General features: G+C 35.9%; 1 protein-coding gene across 1 annotated transcript; it reads left to right on the top strand.

Annotated features, from left to right (window-relative positions):
- The first annotated feature begins 14,332 nt into the window (after positions 1-14,332).
- Positions 14,333-18,045, top strand: RPL22L1 (ribosomal protein L22 like 1). The gene is made up of 4 exons (XM_060149997.1): positions 14,333-14,371; positions 16,073-16,165; positions 16,323-16,444; positions 17,788-18,045. The coding sequence occupies exons 1-4, from the start codon at positions 14,363-14,365 to the stop codon at positions 17,930-17,932; spliced, it is 369 nt and encodes a 122-aa protein (XP_060005980.1). The 5' UTR covers positions 14,333-14,362; the 3' UTR covers positions 17,933-18,045.
- The last annotated feature ends 2,256 nt before the right edge of the window (positions 18,046-20,301 follow it).

Below are 20,301 nucleotides of genomic sequence, written 5' to 3'. Positions count from 1 at the left end.
ATATCTAGGAAAGAATTCTATAAACAATTATTTTAAAAAGTATTTTAGGTGATTCTGCTACATTTCTGTTTAGTCTTTTGGATCATATATCTATATTTCCAGAATTGGCATTGTCAAAGGGTTTGTGAGGACCTTTGACTCAATACCAGTCATTATATTGCAGTGAAACTTAGAACAAAATCACCATTTCAGTAATAACTTCATTCTCTAAGACTCATTATGAGACCTCTCCCATCATACTTTGACTTCTAAAAGGCCTTTGTACCTATCATCTAGAGGAAAATATGTATGATGCTGTAACTGGTCTACTCAGTGACTGGAAATAGCATTAGGAACAGAAGATCCCAAAGTTTTAGTTACTTAGTTTGCACACACTTTTAAATCTTGTATTGGCCTCAGCAAACCCATTTGGAGAAGAAGCAAGATACTTTAAGGAAATGCAAGAGGAATTCTAAAGCACAAGAAATATTGAGGTTGTAGTTAATCATTTTTAGTATAACATTTTAGTTTTTCCCATCCAAAGCACAGTTAGTAACTAGACTAAATTCTTTCCAGTATTCCATTTAAGTATCTACTACATACTGCTCTAGTTGTTTAGTACTCTGTAATATGTATCTTACTTGGGACTGGTTGGCATTGTTACCCACAGGAGCTCCAAAAAGTTATCAGTCTGTGTTACTTGCTGGTCATTCATATGACCCCAGTTAACCACACTGATGTTCTGGTTTAGTATTAATTCTGGATTGGCATGCCCTTGTTCTTCATAATTTGTCAAACTTCACATAAATATATTTTCAATTGTGAGCTAAGTGTATATAAATTATAATAATGCATCTGTACCTTCATATCTTGAATGGCAAAAGGTATTTATGCTTAAATATTTCATTTTAATTACTATAATGAGTATAAATACTCTTCTGTCATATAATTAATTATAAGTATAGATTTTAAAGATATGGGACTGTTTATTTTCACGTAAGTCAGTACATGTTTCTCTAGAACAATATATTTCATTTAGAAAAGCTTTATAAATTGTATTAAAAGGAAGCAGGAAACATATTTTTTAACAGAACAGAAGTGACTTCATTCTTTTTTGACATCAGAAATGTTAAAAGTTGATTCCTAGTATTTGTTGTACTTTTTTGTAGCAAATGTGTTAAATGTCAAAGTTACCATATATAGAATGTTGACTGTCACATTGATAGATTATACAGTGATACCTTTTTGTCTGTAGGCATTTCACCAATTTATATACAATATTATAGTAACAAGTGGAATATTTGTTTCTTTCTAGAACAACATATTTTATTTCTACTGTGAAGACTTTGTTTTACCTTATTTGCTACAAAGTTGTATACCCTTTGAAATAGATCAAATTATTGCTACTTTGACTTAGCATTTGCATCATAAACATAATTATGATGTTTCTTTTATGCTCCCCTCCAAGGGCTGTCAGTCACTTGAAATTATTGCTAACCAAGCTCTTGGTTACGTTTCCATTTATGGTACAAAATTCTGTACCAATGCTTTATAACAATTATCAGAACTCTCCTGCAGCCAGAGCATGAAATCTTTAATAGGAGATGCTGCAATAAAATGTTTAGGCTATAAAATTTGGGGACACAACTTTTCATTATAGCACAATTAGTGTGCATGTGCACACATAGCTTTGTATGTTTGTTCTTTTTACAACGTCATTCCAACTCTTAAAAGTACTGTAGTCTGGTAGTGCCTCAAATGTTGGTAACTGTTTTTTTTTTTTAATTTACAGCTTTTCCAGAATTTGTTTTTGTACTTTAAAGTTTCTCAATTAGATTATTTCTAGTTGAACTGTAATTTGAATGCATTGTTCTCAGGGCTCTTTGTGCTAAGTGCTGAAGTTTCATTATTTCAAAGTTAACTGCCTGAAAGTATATTGCAAATTTTTCCCAAATTATAATAGAGTGATACATACAAACAAAAATCCATAATATCAACATACTTAAACCATGTACTAAATATTCAAGAAAAAAATGAGAACATTAGTAACATCTATACTGGAATCTTGCCATATTTTTTTTCATTTTAGAAAAGAATTTGGTAGTCTTATCTTAGACCCTTATCCTTAATGATATATCTGAAAGCATTCCTTTGACCTGGAACCCAGAGATAGTTTTAGAGCCAAACTTTGATGTGATTCTCAAACATATTTAGGGACAACAGAACAAAAATTCATAGTACTTTTTTGTGTACTCTAAAATGTTTACGTATTGAATTCTGTAATATGAACTAGGAACAAATTTATTATGAGAAAATATGGCTCTTAAGCAGAAAATGTGTGAACTATAAGCATATTTCCATAAACAGTATATTATATTGAACTGGTCAACAGTTTAAAATTTTCTGATATCATCTAAGCAAAATACTTCATAGTTTTCAAGCCTTTTTTTTTTTCCTACCATTCAGACAAGTAATAGGCAACAAAAGCTTAAGAAAAATTTATTGTGGAAAATCTTAGAATTGAGAAAATTCAATCTATTAACTTTATTAAATTTTTTTCTCTGAATTGGGTATATGGCATTATTTGATTTTAGCAGGGAACATTTGGATTTAGCTTACGGAACACAGATGTTCTGTGGGAACATGACTTGAAGTTCTATATAATGTTTTTTCATTAAATAACCATCTGAACATCAAGGTAACTACCAAGTGAGGTCAAGTGCCTGAAAAGTGCTGTATACATCTAATTAGCATGTTTTCCTTTCATGAAAGATGCATCTTATAGCAATGCATATCAGGCTTTCACCTTCTAAAAACATACTTGCCAAACTTTACCATCCACCACTATCTCTGTCTCCTTAGAACAGGTCAAACCTATTTTACAATTGAGAGATATTGCTTTATTTATATAAAGTCCCTAAAACTGTGTCTTGATATTGGTAGACTTAAGTTTATCTTACTTCAAGATTGCACATTTTTAAAGCTCTGGATATAAACTTTATTCAGTGATGACTATACAGCTTGTCATAAGTCATAGTTGTGACCATTCTTGAAAGGAATTCTTTATTGTGGTTAATATCTACTATAAATAAGCACTCTTGTGCTTGTTACAAAGTATAGTGCAAATTACTAGCTCTATACTGTTTTTGTCCTCCTCTCCAAAAAGAAAATAGTTGAAATGGCATTGTCTAATCCAGTGGCACTTTATTAGTAATACCTTTTATTTGTCATAGGTATAAGAGAACTTATGCTTTTACCTGCAGAGACTTATATGTTTTAGCTAAAACTTTAAAATTGTAAGATATGTAGTATGGGTATTATTATAATCATGTATTTTACATTTCAAAAATGGGTAAAATTAAAATATTAAGCCTTTGTCTATATTAAAATAATTGTGAAATCCTTTAAAATATAGATGGTAAACTTAGCAATTATAATTTTTGTTACATTAAAATATATTTGTCTGTTAACATCATCAGTTATATTAAATAAAAATAAAGTTAATTTAACAGCTTACACTATTCTTGTATATATACATTCCTAGAAACATTTTCATACTAGAAATTAATTTGTATATTACTGTTAAAAGAAAATCTAACTTGTATTTTTATTTTTTTTATATTTTAGGTTCTTATTATACAGCACCCTAGCTTTACAGCTGGGAATGTTAATTTCTAGATTTTAGTTCCAGATTTAGGTACACTTCTTTTAATCTTTAAATTTGTAATAGTTTTTAAGAATACATAAAATACATGGTTCAAAATTCTATAGGTACAAGAATAACTACATCTTCCCATCTTCGTCCTCTTTCTGTGCATTCTTCCAGAGATACACAATGCAAGAGAGTTTAGTGGTCCCTTCCCCACCCCTGATCTCCCAGGATCTGAAGTGTTCCTTCTTTACGAGAGTTGCTGTTCTCTTTCCACAGCGATGTGAATGGTGTGATGAGTCCCTGAAGCAAACTCTTCACCCTTTTCCCAATCCTCACCATATCTAATCAACACCATCTGGACAGATTCATCCTCAGGGGCTCAGCAGTTTCTTCCTTTTACACACTGTACTATTCTAGAACATCTCTGTCACTTCCTGACTTGTGGACCATACCAAGACTTCCAGTGTAGTTGTCACCTCGTATCCATGATCAGTATCACTGTTACCCATAATCTTCCATATCCAGCAAGCATAATTGGGCAGTGGAGAAGCACCAAATTAAAGTCTTCCACCTGTCAGCCCCACTCTTTTTTGCCACTTGCAAATACCAGTAGCTTGTTTCCCAGAAGTAGGCATGAGAAGGGTAAAAGAAGAGTGAAAAGGGACTAATTGTATGTTATGTAACAGCCTGTCTGAGTTTCTTCTTCCCGCCACCCCAACCTCATATTTAAACATTCTATCCAAACAGGAGGTGTCCTATGGAATTGCCACTTTAAAAACCCTACTGCTTGTCTAAAGTGTGTGTTCCACTGGGAGCTTAAAGTATCCATTGCCACAGTACATTCAGCAGGATCAGTTACAATCACTGGATGTGTATCAGCTCAAAAGAACCCACCTACAAGGTTTTATCAATCCATTTTCCAATTTGAGAGTTATTTCTGAGTCCATTCAAAATAATTTGCCGCCACCCACGGGTACTACCCGGCATCACAATGACTTGTGTTCCAGTGTTTAGGAGGGCCCCAAAGGCTCGGCAACCACATTTGCTATCAGATTCGCAACAAAGATCCTAACTGGGAGAATGGAGTTTTATCTACCTAATAATGATAGTGTGTCTGCCTTTTTTGGTTCACAGTTTATGTGTGTGTTTCACTTAAATTATTTTCACTCTAGTTCGTTGTAATTCCTATACATTCAGTGAGGTAAATCTTGGAGAAAAAAATATATACATGGAACCTTCAGAAAAAAAAGGACATTTAGGACACAAAACAGTTTCTATAAAGTGGAAATATTAAAAATAACACCCTGATACCAGTCCTAAGTGAAATTAAAAACAAAACTAGATGTACGTTTTGTACCTTGTTAAATTTATTTCAAAATATTTTAAATTAAAAAAAACCTAGAAAATAAAAAGACTCTTCTACCTGGAAATTTTAAAACCTATTATGTAATTCTATGATGAAAGGGGTACTACAAACAAAGAATTGCTGAAAGATAATGAAAACACTATATATCAGAATCCATGTAAAGCAGTATAGATGAAAATTTGTAGCCTTAACACCTATATCAATAAAAATGAAAGAATGAACATAAATGAATTAAATTCCTAAATCAAATAACTAGGGAAAAAAACAGCAAAATAAACCAAAAGGGAGCACAAGGGAAGAAATGATAAAGATAAAAACAGAATTAGGTGAATAGAAAAATAGCAAATTAAAAAAATAAAATTCTGGTTTCTTGAAAAATTAACAAACCACTGGCTAATTTAAGGTAAATAAAGGAAGAAAACACAAATGTAAAAAATGAGAAATGACAAGGAGTGACTAATGCAGAGAAAATAAAAAATTCTATGCAGATAAATTTGAACACCTAAATGATATAATTTTTAAGGAAAATATGGTTATTAGAATCAACCTCAGTAAAAACAAAGTTTAAACAGAACAATTTTAATAAAAGAAATAGAGAAACTGTTCACAAAAGACAAACCAACAGCCAAAAACCAAAACCAGGCAAATTGTTTCACTGGAGAATTTTACCAAACTTTTAGAGACCAGATGGTTTCAAAGTTACATAGATTGTTTTAGAGCATAGAAAATCAGAACTTCTAAGTTATTTTTACAAAACAAATATAACATTGATACCTAAACTTGATAAAGTTAACCAAAATAAATACGAATGCTTATGCAAATATCCTAATATACTATAATAGTAGTGATAGACTCAAACCCCACATGAAGAAAATGATACCCATGCCCACATGGAGTTTATATCAGAGATGCAAGAATAACTCAATATTATGAAATCTATTAATTCACTCCCGTAGAAACAGGTTAATATCTAGGAAATCTCTCTTAATAGTATTCACTATGAGTCTACAGAGATAGGTCATATTATTTTCTCCATAGATACTGAAAAAAACTGGACAAAACAATACCCATCCTTAAAACATCTCTCGGAAAACAAGGAACAAAAAACAACAGGTGGGGCTTCCCTGGTGGCGCAGTGGTTGAGAGTCCGCCTGCTGATGCAGGGGACACGGGTTCGTGCCCCGGTCTGGGAAGATCCCACATGCCGCGGAGCGGCTAAGCCCGTGAGCCATGGCCGCTGAGCCTTCGCGTCCGGAGCCTGTGCTCTGCAACAGGAGAGGCCACAACAGGGAGAGGCCCGCATAACGCAAAAAAAAAAAAAAAAACAAAAGCAGGTGGATGAATAACATAAATATATCTACGTTTATACATGATAATATGGTATATATAACATTTTATGTGTGTATGTGTGTGCATGCTCACGTGTGTGTGTGTTTGTAAAATTGTAAAAGCTAGCCTTTTACCTAATGGAAAAACACTAAAGGCATTCTCAGTAAAGTCAAGAACTAGCTAGGCAAGAATGCCCACTATCTTGACCACTATTATATTGTTCTGAAAGTATTAGCCAATACTATCGGACAATAGAAAACAGTTAAGACACATTAGACTTGTAAAAGTAAGAGAAAAACTTTTCTATTTTCAGATGATCTTATAGTATACCTGTAAAATCCCAGGTAATCAATGATAAACTCAAAAAATAAAATTATTCATTAAAGTAGCAGGATATAAGATTAACATGCAAAAATCAATAGTTTTTATAAACAAAAATAACCAATTAGCAGATAAAATGGAAGGAAAACCTCATTTACAGTAGCAACAAAAAGATGAAATATAATGAAGAAACATACAAAGAAATGTTCAAAACGTATATGAGGAAAACTATAAAACACTCCTGAAAGACACAAAGTTGACTTAAACAAATGGAAAGACATTCCTTATTCTTGGCTGATATTTCAATGTTATTGAGATGGTAGTTCTACCTCTTTTGATTTATAAATTTAATGCAGCCCCCTCAAAAATACAAGCTTTTTTATGGAGTTAAGCAAGTTGCTAAAAAGTTCTTATGGAAATATAAACATGCAAGAAATAGCTAAGAAAATACTGAAAAGAAAGAGCTATGAGTGGGGACTAGCATTACCAGAAATTAAAACTACTACAAAGTCTCTATAATGCAAAGAGTGAGATACTGGCAAATGAACAGGCAAACCAATAGAGTGGAATATAAAGTCTAGAAATAGACCCAAATACATACAGAAATTTAGTATTTGATAAAAGTGGTATTGCAAACCACTGGGCAAATGTTGATTTAGCTAAATTGTGCTGGGACAATTGGGAAAAAATAAATTTGGAAAAAATAAAATGAATTCCATACAACATACACAAGAATAAACTCCAAATGAAGCAGTGGTCCAAGTGGAAACAATAAACTAAGTCCTGGAAGGCAGTATGGGTGAATTTCTCTATAACTTGACTTCTTTTCAACTATGACTGAAATTGCAGATATAATAAAAAGATTTATAGGTATATAGATATACAGTAAAGAAAAAATAATAAATGGAGCAAAATGCTAACAATAGGTAAAAATCTAAAGGATATATAGACACACACATATATATTTATATATTCTTTATCCAGATTTTTATGCATTTATATGTTTATAATGTATGTGTGTGCGTTTTGAACTATTTTTACAGTTTTCAGTAAGTTTGAAATAATTTATAAATAAAAAGTTTTTTAAATTTCAAAAAACTGTGTATAGTACCAACCAATATTTACAAATGTATGTAATTACTTGTGTAACCCAAATGATATAGATATACAAATACACATTCATAAACATTCAAGCCCCAAAGCATTAAATAGCTATTTCTAAGCAGGTGGGATTTTAGATATTTTTATGCATTATCTTTTTTGCTTCTCTATATTTCCTTTCATGAGCATTTCTTTCGGCATAAGAGGATAATAATTTTGTTATTTAAAAGTTCCTCAAGCATTGTCTATAGTAGTGAAAAGTGGAAATACTCCAAAAGGACACAAACAGGTGAATGACTAAGCTAAAAATGACAAGTAATAAAATTAAGCAATGAAAAAAGATACTTGCTCTCATTTTAAAGGCTGATCAACTATTCAGAATTCCTGTGGCACTGTGTAACGAGAAAATCTTACTTCTGAAACTGCAATTGTTAAAAATAATTTAAAAATTACTTAGGTTTTTCTAAATACATACTGAGAGAAGAGATGAATTGAAGCAAGTATACATTTTTTTAATCATAGGTTTTAATGCTTTCCTATCAAATTAGTAAAGGGCAAGCAGCGACTTCAGTTCCTATTTCCCCTGCCTGATACCCTTAACTTTCATTTATGAGTATCTAACGAAGAACGTTCTTAAGTTGGAGGAGTTAGAAGCCATGTTCTTCAGTAGTAATAAGTTTCTCCTCAGCACTTGACTGTTGTTTGCACAGAAGGGCTATAGCACATCCTTTGTCAAAGCTGTGCAGTTTACTTCCATAGGACTGTTTGTCTGCAATGTCATTTGAGGATTTTTTTTGGAGATGGGTAGTGCAATGCCTCATGACACTCAACATGCTCCATTTTGTAGCACATGGTGCAGAAAGAAAAAATTCCATTAAAAAAACGATGAAATGGTATTTTTCCTACATATACAAAATCTTTTTTTTTTTTAATACAATGCTTGAATGGTGGTAACATTGAATACTGGTAGGTTTGGATAAAGGGAAATTTACAGATTCCAGTTTCATAAATAAGCTCCTAGCAAATAAAGTGAGTTTTAATAATAAGTAAATTTCAGATATGCAGAATACTGTCTACTTTCTATGTTACAGTGTGATCCTTTGTGATGTTAACAGTCCTGAGGTCTTCCAAAAGAGAACGCTGTAAGACTGAGGTACACCATCTGATCCTGTAAGATATTTTGTGTGATGCCCAAACCCAGTACAGACACAGAGCTGCAGGAAAAGCAGATGTATGAAATACTAATGCACCATGACAGAAAACTCTGTTCAGAGCCTGTTTGCCTAAATGTCATAACATTGTGTGTGTGTGTGTGTGTGTGTGTGTGTGTGTGTGTGTGTGGTTCAAAATACATATTGGTACTTACATGGATAAATGTTTATTAGACTATTACAAACATTCATTAAAATATCTATAATCTTTCCAGTACAAAATAGTAGTGTGGATTTTAAAGTTTTACGTTGACTGCAAGGTTTATGTTTTTGCAGGTGTACATGGATTTGCATATTAGAAAAATAATTAGAAAAAAAATGATGGTTGTGAGAACTTTTTCCCACTGTTCTTAAGTGCCATTTTGTCATAAATGGCAAAAACACACATTTGTGTGTGCTTATTTCTGGGCTCTCTATTCTATTGGTCTGTAAGTCTAACCGTGAAACAATATCCAATTGTTTTAATTATAGTATCCCTAAAATAATCTTAATCTATAGAGCAAGTCCTCCCACTTTATTTTTCCTTCTTCAAGTATATTCTGGCTATTCTGGTATCTGTGTTTCCATACAAATTTTCAAATTGGTTTCAAGAGAGAGGGAAGGAAGGATGGATAGATGGATGGACGGAAAGAAGGGGGAAAAGGAGAGAGAAAGAGGAAGGAGGGAGGGAGGAAGGAAGGAAGGAAGGAAGGAAGGAAGGAAGGAAGGAAGGAAAGAAACATCTGTTAAGCTACTGTTTGTGATCACATTGAACCTATAATTCAGTTTGGAGAGAACTGACATCTTTATTATATTGGTTCTTCCAGTCAAGGCACAATGAATGTCTACTTATTTAGTCTTCTTTAATTTTTCTCAATTATATTTTATAGTTCTGTGTAGAGGTCTTGTACATTTTTTATTTTTTAATAGGTATTTGATATATTTATGTTATTGAAAATATCTTCTTTACTTTTCATCTTCTAATGTATTGCTGGTTTATAGATATGCAATTGAGTTTTATACCTAAACTTTGTATCCAGCAATCCTGATAAATTCACATATTAATTCTGATAATTTATCTGCAGATTATTTTAAATTTTGTACATATGCAATTGCATATCCACTAGAAATAATGGCCCAACTTGCTGCATAACAGATTCCTAGATATGGTTTTATTAATAATATATCTGTGATTATAGTATATTAAAATAAATATTTCTACTAATATAAACAAGTTGATGACTGAAAGAGTTTGTGTAAACTTGGTGTCTTAGCCTTTATACATTTGGTTTATTTGGGGAAATGATCCCATGTAACAGAAATAAGGAACCAGGAAGTGGGAAAGAGCAAAAGCAAAAAGGAATGTGCTGGGGACAAATGAGGCTTAATCCTGCTGGGATCTTCCATGCAATGATGTAGAATGTACTTCTTTTTTTTTTTTTTTAATTTATTTATTTATTTATTTATTTTTGGCTGCGTTGGGTCTTCGTTTCTGAACGCAGGCTTTCTCTAGTTGCGGCGAGCGGGGCCTACTCTTCGTTGCGGTGCGTGGGCTTCTCAACGCGGTGGCTTCGCTTCGTCTGTTGTGGAGCATGGGTTCTAGGGTGTGCGGGCTTCAGTAGTTGTGGCTCACGGGCTCCAGAGCGCAGACTCAGTAGTTGTGGCACACGGGCTTAGTTGCTCCGCGGCATGTGGGATCTTCCGGGACCAGGGCTTGAACCCGTGTGCCCTGCATTGGCAGGTGAGTTCTTAACCACTGCGCCACCAGGGAAGCCCTAGAATGTACTTCTGAACTGTCCACTCAAGAGAAAGAAGAAGGGAGCGGCAATCTGGGGCAGGTGTAACTTGGCAGTGTCTCCCCATATATTTTCCACCTTTTATCTCTATGGCTTCTCTGAGGAGAGGCGTGGGAATCTCCCTACTAACACTCATTTACACATGTACAACCTGGAAATACAAGGCAGTTAACACCCCATGTATAACCATTGACCAGTGGGGGACAGGAAACTGTGGATAAATGCTCCCCTCTTCTGGGTTAAAAGGGAAGCTGACCAAATGTGAGTTTGGGCATAAAAGGTGTCTATTAAAATTAGCATTATTTTTTCCTCAGATGTGTGGTAGCACTCACTGGTGAAGCTATATGGGTGTTTTTCTTGTGGGAAGGTTTTAATTACAAATTCAATTTAGTTAAAAGATAGAGGACTATCAGATAGTGTGTTTTTTCTTGTGTAAATTCTAAGTTGTATTTTTCGGCATTCATTTCTTCTAACTGGACATACAGTAATTTAAACTATTCTCATTTTTAATTGTAATGTAACATATATATATATAGAAAAGCACACAGATTATAAATTTACAGCTTGATGAATTTTCACAAACTACACACACTCATGTAACCGCCACCAAGATCAAGAAACAGAACATTACTAGCACCCTAAGCCCACAAAATAAACATGTTATTTTTTTATACAGTAGGTGTTTGTTTAGATTCACTCACAAGTTAGCCATTTTCTTTGCTCACTATTTCTTTTGGCCCATAGGCCTTCTTTCTAGGATTCTTTTCCTTTATCCTGAAGTATATTTTTCAGAGTTCCTTTCCTGGGGGTCTGCTGATAGCAGATTTTCCGTTGTGTTATCTAAAAATGTCTTAAATGCATCTTTACTCTTGAAAGATAGTTTTATACTTTTTAGTTCTAGGGAGACAGCTATTTTCTCTTAGCACTTTGAAGATAATAATCCTCTGCTTCTGGCTTCCATTATTGCTTATGTGAAGTCAGCTGTTAATATAACCCCTGTTAGTAAATATTTTGGTTTTACTTTTGAGATGCTTTCAAAATAATTTTGCATTTATGTTTTGAAGTTTGACTACAATGTGTTTAGGTGTGCGTTTCTTTTCAGTCATCCTGCTTGAGGTCTATTGCACTTCCTGAATCTAAGAATTCAGCTGTTATTTCTCTAAATTTTCCCTTTCCCCCATTTTCTCTATTGTGTCCTTTTAGATCTCCCATTTGACATAACTGGAACATTCTTACTCTGACATCCTTGTCTCTTAACCTGCCTGTTATATTTTCTATCTCTTTGGTTTTCTATGTTTTATTCTAAGTAATTTCCCATTCACTAATTTTCTCTGCAGTTGTTGTCTACTCTCCTGTTTAACTCATCCACTTTTCTAATTAAAGATCTTCTATTTTTAATTTCTAGAAGTTCTACTTTGTTCTTTTTTAAAAAAAAAAATTCCTGGCCAATTTCGACTGTCCCTGGTTCCCTTATCGTATTTTAAATAGTTTTAGCTTTTAAATATATTAAAGATACTTATTTGCATTTGCTTCTGCCTGGCACTACCAAGCCAAGCATACTTTTAAACTGCATTTTTAGGCTGGAGCTTTCTCATGCTAGTTGAGCAGACCTAATTCTAGCCCTAAACTTGTATGAGCATGAGGACTGGTCATTTCTGTCTCCAAAAAAATTCTTTTACTTTTCCACGAACTTAACCATACATTAGAAATTATTGATAAAACTATATGTTAGCCAGTTTTTTAAGGTGGCTACATATGGGAGGGTTTCCCTGTGAATCTAATCTGCCATATCCTTCTATGTTTTATTTTACTGCTCTATTCAGGCTCCATTATCATAGAGATCCAATGACTGAAGTTTATAATATATCAGAAATGTATCTATCATATATTACAGGATCTTATATTTGAATTGTGGAAAAGACAACTTCCCTTCATTGTTCTAAATTGTCTTGGCTCTTTTTAGACACCTATTATTTCATATGTTTTAGAATCTATTGTCAAAATAAAAAATATCTATGGGGTGTTGACAGGCATTGTATATACATATATACATACATATATATACATGGAGAGAGAGAGAGAAAAAGAGAGAGAGAGACAGGGAGAGAGACTCTGTGTAAAATTTGGTTATTTACAATATTTAACCTTACTATCTTATCTGCATATTTCCGGTTAATATATTTTTTAGGTTTTTTTTTTTCTTAATTAAGAGGGTTTTTTTTCAGTTATAACTTCCATTTAGTTATTTTGGGATTACTAGTTATTTTGAAACACATGTTGTTTTTAATACCCACTTTGTACAAATGGCTTAATAGTTCTTAAGGATTTTTTGTCATGACATGGAAGCCTGCCAAAAACAAGCAACAAAGTAATGAGTGCCTCAATTAATGGCTTATTTTCAAAACATCCAATAGTACAAGGATCATTTCTGCTTTTCAGCCTGGGCAGCCCTCAAGGAGAAAATGCCAATGGCTCTTCTTTCCCCTTAATGTTTGGAAAACAAATGAAGTCATGGTGGTTCTTAAGGCAAACAAGCAAAAAATCTTGAAACGTATTTCTTCTAGGAATTCAACACCTCTTTTTAGAACCTACACGTTGTATGCTTCATTAAAGTATAGTTCTCACTATTACTAATCAGTGTCATAAAGGAAATACACAGCTGTCGCTTTCTAGGGTCACCGTCCAAATTAACAACAAAAGTCCACCCCATCTGCTACCCCTGGTCCCCCGCATGACAGTTTAACCTCACCAAAAAATATTGCAAACGCTAAGAGGCATGCCACTTTTCTGAAACGACGTCAACTTACAATCCTTCAAAATTCAAAAACTACTTCTTTTTTCCTTTTGTCATCAAGACTATCACCACTGCACATCCATCCTGGTGTGTCTTTTACATTTTAGTAGTTAGGTCTCAGCAAATATTCCTTGAATATTAACTGCGAGGCATTTTGGATGAAAGTTAGGAGTCCTAGGATTAACTCTAAAACCTATAAAATAGAATAAATTACACACGATGTGTGAACAAGTGAGCACTATGTATTCTTCGCTGAAAGGTTTTTTGGGGTTGTTTTTTGGTTTTGGGGGTTTTTTTCCCCTCAAGAACCAAGTTTGTTTTGGCTCCCTGAAACACTGATTTCCCTCAACAGTCATTTAGAAAACAAGACTTAAAAACATATATACAGAAATACTTTTTTTGGCTGGAAGATTATAATTGCAACATAAGACAGGAGATCCCAAAGGAACCTGAGACATTGTCTTGACCTGATTGGAAAAAAGATCCAGGCGATTAGTGAAAAATGTTTCCTGTATCCCTCGGGTGTGTGCATCTGGAGCGGCCTCCCAGCAAGCAACCGCAGAGACCTCTGTGGTCAACCAGCGTTTGTCGTCACCAGCGTAAAATCGTGAATGGTTTCAGCTACCGCCGCTGGTGGGCGCTCAGGAAAAGTGACTGCCTACTGCCCTCCAGGCTACGCCCCCGGTTTCCTGGCTTACTAGCCTCCGCGCTCCTCCCAAGTTCTCTTCCGGGAGGCGGCGATCTTACGCTCTCGGCGCGTGACGCAGCACGCTTTGGTATAAATATGTGCCGCCGGCCCTCGCTTTTTCTCTGATCGCGCTGCCGGCGTGCAAGATGGTCGTGGTGAGTGACGTTGGTCTCGCTGGGAGAATATTACTCCGATGTAGATGATTTTTGCAGCTGGCGAGCTGGGAGCGTCAAACTCTAGGTCGAGGATAAAAATGGAGACTTGGGTCAGGAACACAACCAGGATGTTAAGATTATAAGTTTCTGACTCCTGGCAACTGCCATGTGGTCTGGAGGAGTTCGAGCTGGGCCCAGAATTGGGTTAGGATGGGCGGTCGTGGGAGCGCAGGGAAGGAGGAGGCACGACGGTGAACGAGGCTAGTGGGACAGAATTTGGGCCATTGCTTTTCTCTCTCGTGCCTGGTAACGCCGATGATAACCTGTTTATTTGCACTAGGAAGCAAATGTGGGTAATTGGGCAGGCCCGGTCGAATGGCCTTGCCAGGGCGGAGGGAGACCCGAGACACTCAACTCCCGGGATAGCCGCGGTTGCAGAAGTTTCAGAGAACTTTAAAACTAAGTTGGGGAAGAAGTTTCTTCATTATCTCATAACGAGTTTTTTGTTTAAAGGTGAAAGCCACGACTCTTAAGCAAATAGAAAAGGAACATGCTTCAGAGACTTTATTTATTAATAAGGGAACCAGTAATACGTTAAAGCCGGTCCAAAGAACATTTGATGTTAGGGTAAAATTGCTGGGTTAAATACGAAAGTAGATAATGTCCAAAGCCCTCTGGGCTTATCTCTCCCCCCAGATAAATTACTTGCCTTTCTGAAGTTAACTGATGCCCCAACAAAGGTATAAGTTAACCAGGCAAGGCCAGTTCCTAGTCTTCTCTTTTACCAGTTCCAAGTTCGGGATAAATTTTTTTGGCACAAAGTATGCCACTGCGTAAGAAAGCAAACCGGCTTTAGTGCTTGGTATCCATTTGGTTGGATTTTACGTGTAGCCTTATTCCGCGGTATTGGCCTAAAAGTTTTGGGTATGGAAAACTTAAGTAATACATGTTTTAAAAAAAATTACCAGATTAAAGGTACCTCTCCCCTCTCCTTTCCTCACCCATAACAGCATTAAGGATTGAATTCCCTACACATTAGTGGGCAGAATATCCTATTCTGGCATGCAGCTGAGCTTGGACTAGGTGGTACATTACCTGTTTCCCCATCTGCAGTGGGGATGGCAGTACTAAAGTAGTGCCTTTAGTCATTTACAATTGAACATCTGTGGTCTGGAAAATATCAATAATAGAAGCCCACAAAACTTAAGTCTTGATAACTTGAACAAAATGGGCCTGGTTAGCGGTTCAAACCAAGCTAGGTGGGTATTTTTTAGTTTTAACTTGTATTTTTTAGTTTTAACGTGTAGTAGAAAGTAGATTGATTCTCTTATTCTTTTCCATTTGCAAAGTAGAATTCTTTGGAATCTTCTGATGAAGGAAACTAGTAGTAGCTCAGCATATACTTTGCGCTTTCTTGAGCTTTGCACTTGTGAGGCACTTATGTGGTGAACAGGGGAAATTTCCATCGGATTTCATGAAACTTGATTTTAACCAAGTTAATGAGTGTACTCCCCCTACACATAGCCCGGTTAAAAAAAAGTTAGGGTATATCTGATAAGTATTAAGCAATTTTTTTAGAATTTTGCACCATTTCATGTATATAGCCTCATTGTACAATACTGCACTGATACAGATCTTTGATTTTGTATATAAAGTGAATAAATGCTTGTAGAGAGCCATAATTATATTAACTTTCTGTAGAAGAAAGACAAGAAGCCTAAGAAGTCAACCTGGAAGTTTAATTTGGACCTTACTCATCCAGTAGAAGATGGAATTTTTGATTCTGGAAATTTTGTAAGTGTCACTCTATTCAGCTTGTTTTTTATCATCTTAAAAATGAATTGAGTATGTAATATTTGATTTTAACCTAAGCTCTGTTCCTAGGGTACCTTCCCTAGTGAATATCTAGGGTTTTCTTCCCTAGTGTGGCATTTTTTCTGTTTTAAAATAGGAACAGTTTCTACGGGAGAAGGTTAAAGTGAATGGAAAAACTGGAAATCTTGGGAATGTCGTTCACATTGAACGCTTCAAGAGTAAAATCACAGTTGCTTCTGAGAAACAGTTCTCTAAAAGGTTGGTATTTGTTTTCCATGGTATTTTTTTTTAACAATGTTGGGTGCTTTAATATTAGAATACGTTTGAAGAAACATATCTGTTGTGTAACTTGGGAGTAGTGTCCCAACTTTCTTAGTTTTGGTTGTCTAGTAGAAGCAGCCAATCAAAGGTAAAGTCTTTAACGTTGATGTTGCAGCCAGTTTTCGTTTATTCAGTTTACTTGGCAAATAGTAAATAATACATGGCAGCACTGTTGCAGGACTGAGTAGCTTAGCAGTGAACCAAGCAGACTAAGTACCCACTACCAAGGAACTTAAATTATAGTGGAGAAGAGAGATAATAAAATGCAGTATTAAGTAGTTGATAAGTGCTGTGTAAGTGCATAAAGAAGGTTGATGTATAAAGTGGTCAGGGGAAGCTTCATCTAAATAAAATGCAGTAGTGAGCCATGCAAATTAAGGAATTGATTGTTGTGGCTGAGGAAGATTGATGGTGGAAACTGAAGACTTAGGAGCCTGTTGTGGTAGGAAGTGGTGGCTTGGATCCAGGTGGTAGCAGTGCATGTTAGCTGTGGTCATGAATTAATCACTAGGTATTTGGAGATGAAGTATCTGTCTTCAAGGATCTTACAGACATGCAGATAATTGTTATAAATGCAGTACTGTAACTGTTACATTGAAGGTAGAGATTGGTAAAGCAAGAATTTGCAGAGAACCTGAGAATAAGCTTAGCGTTGCCAGTGGAATGAAGTATTTCTAACAGGGAGCAACATTAACAAAGGGCAGGGAGGCTTGAGACGAATGCTTGCGAGTTCAGGATTGCTGTAAAATGTGAATGGTGAGAATGGCTGGAACGTGAAATTAGGCCTGCTGTAAGCTTTTTTATAAGGACTGAGCCATATGCTAGTGGCAAGACTGGATAATCTTAAACTTGTGAATTGGATTCAGCGCTGTTGACGGGTTGCCTCTTGTTTATCCAAGGTGGGATTAAGGTTAGGGAGGTTGATAGCGAGGAAGAGAATGTTGACATTTTAGTACATAACATTTGAAGAATAAGATCGTATATTGTTTAAAAAATCTAATGTGGCAGTAAGACTGAAGAGGAAACTACTATTACGCTCTTAAGCATAAAGTTTATTTGGGGAGGGGAGAAATAAGGGTTTTGATAGGGCATAAACTGATTTTAATTGGGGTTGAGATGCTGCCATATTTATATCCCTAGCAACCTTGCTAATGCTTAATACAAATGAAAGGAAAGATTTTGGAGGGAACTGGGAACACAGAAGACGAATATGACAGTGCATATTTTATATAATAAGCCTTTACACAGTATTTTATGAAATTCATGTCTTTATTTGAAAGGTATTTGAAATATCTCACCAAGAAATACCTTAAGAAGAACAATCTTCGTGATTGGCTTCGTGTGGTTGCATCTGACAAGGAGACTTATGAACTTCGTTACTTCCAGATTAGTCAAGATGAAGATGGATCCGAGTCTGAGGACTAGATGAAGCCATCCCTTTCAGGGCTTTGCTTGCTAACAAAACAAATGAAGTATACAAGAGAAACATCTGGAAATGGACCTTCAGTTTATCAGTGAATAAAAAACATTACTCTGTATGTTAAGCATTCATCTCTTTGATTTAAGTGTATGCTGTTTATATGGTGCTGGCTTTCCTTTAATACTTTTTTTGGTTTGTTTTTCTTCGGCGCGGGCCTCTCACTGTTGTGGCCCCTCCCGCAGGCTCCAGTTGCGCAGGCCCAGCGGCCATGGCCCACGGGCCCAGCCGCTCCGTGGCACGTGGGATCCTCCCAGACCGGGGCACAAACCCGTGTCCCCTGCATCGGCAGGTGGACTCTCAACCACTGCGCCACCAGGGAAGCCCCCTTTAATACTTTTTTTTAAAAAAATTTATTGGAGTATAGTTGATTTACAATGTTTTGTTGGTTTCGGGTGTACAGCAAAGTGAATCAGTTATACACATGCACTCCTTTTCTTTTTTAAGATTCTTTTCCCATATAGGCCATTACAGAGTATTGAGTAGAGTTCCCTGTGCTATACAGCAGGTTCTTATTAGTTATCTGTTTTATGTATAGTAGTGTGTACATGTCAGTCCCAATCTCCCAGTTTATCCCCACCCCCCACCCCCGCTGCCCTTATCCCCTGGTAACCATAAGTTTGTATTCTACATCTGTTACTCTAGTTCTGTTTTGTAAACAAGTTCTTTGGTACTCATCTGTTGTTTTTAATACTTTCTGTAAGCAGTATTTAAATAGCCTATAGCTAGTGGAATTTCTTCCAGGATTTCTGAAGTGTACTACTTTTACAAATGTCCTTGAGTTAAAGTATATAGTGAAAAAATGAAGCACAATTTTGGGCATAACTTTATATAATAAAGTATTTAAATTCTCTTGACAGTCTCAGATATCGTTGTACAGTTTATAAATGAAATCCTGAGTGCCTAGAAAGTTATGGCACATAGGTGCTCAATGTTGAATCCCTCCTGCCCTTTGCTTCAAAGGAGCAACTTTCCTAATTAGCCTAAAGGCTCTGTGAGTTGAGCATAGTACTGCTCTAAACCGGCTTGCCTATTAGAGGTCTCTGGCCAGATGCCTTGTGGGCACTAGAAACTCAAAACCTTCAAATCTGAACTCATTATCTTGCCCTGTTTCTGTGTTCCTTGTCTGAATAATAATTCACTCAGCCTGTTGGAATCTTCTCTCTCCTCTCAACCCCCCTCCTGATCATGCTAAAAATGGTGGTCTTCTGTTGCTTAAAACTTTTTAGTAGATAGACCCTTTATCCCAAGTAAAGCAACCTTTGAGAGCTCTAAGCAGCATGGTTTGTCAAAATCCAAGTTGTAGATGAGAATTATGGGAGCCATGTAAGTTTACTTGTCCATTGGTCCCAAGGTCGTATTAGTACCTCAGGCATGGGCTGTGAGTCCTGATAGTAGAATCATGTTGCCAGATCTTGAGTATACCGACCTAATACAGATGAATATAATTGGTTTTGGGAGTGTTAAAAGTTTAGTTCTCTTAAGACCTTGTTTTAAGTACTCACCAGTGTTACACAGCAACTCCCTAACTCTGCCCCATTTGAATTGTTCAGGTTTTTCACCAGTAGTTACTGACATCCTACTATGTACTTGCTCTTGAGCATTGTGGATGCAATGGAGAAAAAACAGCCTGTTTCCAGGTATGGTGAGGGAAACTGTCCAAATAATCGTGTAAAGTACAACAAAGAAGAGGGGTTTTAAAAAGGAATTTGATGCAGTCAAGGAAAGTAACTGAGGGTGTTTGAGCTGACCTAGAACAGGCCAGGTAATCTCTGGGTAAACAGAAAAGGGTGTTCTAGCCAGAGGGAACAGCATAGGTAAAATTCTTGGGACATTGAGGATCTGGTTGGCATCCAGTGCATCTGGAATGGAATGATTGGTTATGAGAAGAATCTGGAAAGGTAAGCAGAAACCAGCACATGCAGGACAGAAGTTGATGCTTGCCTTTAATCGAGAGAAATGGTAAGCTACTGAATTTTAAGTGGAGTGATGAGATGAGCGTTTTGAAAAAGATCGGTGTCTGCGTTACGAAAAATGGTTTTCAGTGGCAGTCATTGGATGCCGGGAGACAGGAGGCTTATGGCTGTATCCGAGATGGTAGGTAAGAGGTGCTGGAGATGGGAGAAGTAGATAGATTTTAGAGATTGTTCAGAGGATAATTTGTGGGACTTGGTGATGGACATTGGTGGAAAGGGAGAAATGTCAAGGATGACATACAGTGGGCTTAGATGGTGGCATTTGCCAAGTTTGGTAACATTGGAAGAAGGCAAGAGTAGGTTTAGGCCATGCTGAATTTGAGGTCCAGAAGGTGTCAAGC

This window comes from Lagenorhynchus albirostris, chromosome 5 (genome assembly GCF_949774975.1).
Source record: "Lagenorhynchus albirostris chromosome 5, mLagAlb1.1, whole genome shotgun sequence".
NCBI classification, from domain to species: Eukaryota; Metazoa; Chordata; class Mammalia; order Artiodactyla; family Delphinidae; genus Lagenorhynchus; species Lagenorhynchus albirostris.
This window is presented reverse-complemented; position numbering and strand designations above follow the sequence as displayed.

Bases quoted from the DNA above. Each gene is read 5' to 3' on its own strand.
- RPL22L1 (XM_060149997.1), top strand. The intron at 16,166-16,322 runs GTAAGTGTCACT...GTTTTAAAATAG, and splicing joins TTTTTGATTCTGGAAATTTT to GAACAGTTTCTACGGGAGAA. The intron at 16,445-17,787 runs GTTGGTATTTGT...TTTATTTGAAAG, and splicing joins GAGAAACAGTTCTCTAAAAG to GTATTTGAAATATCTCACCA.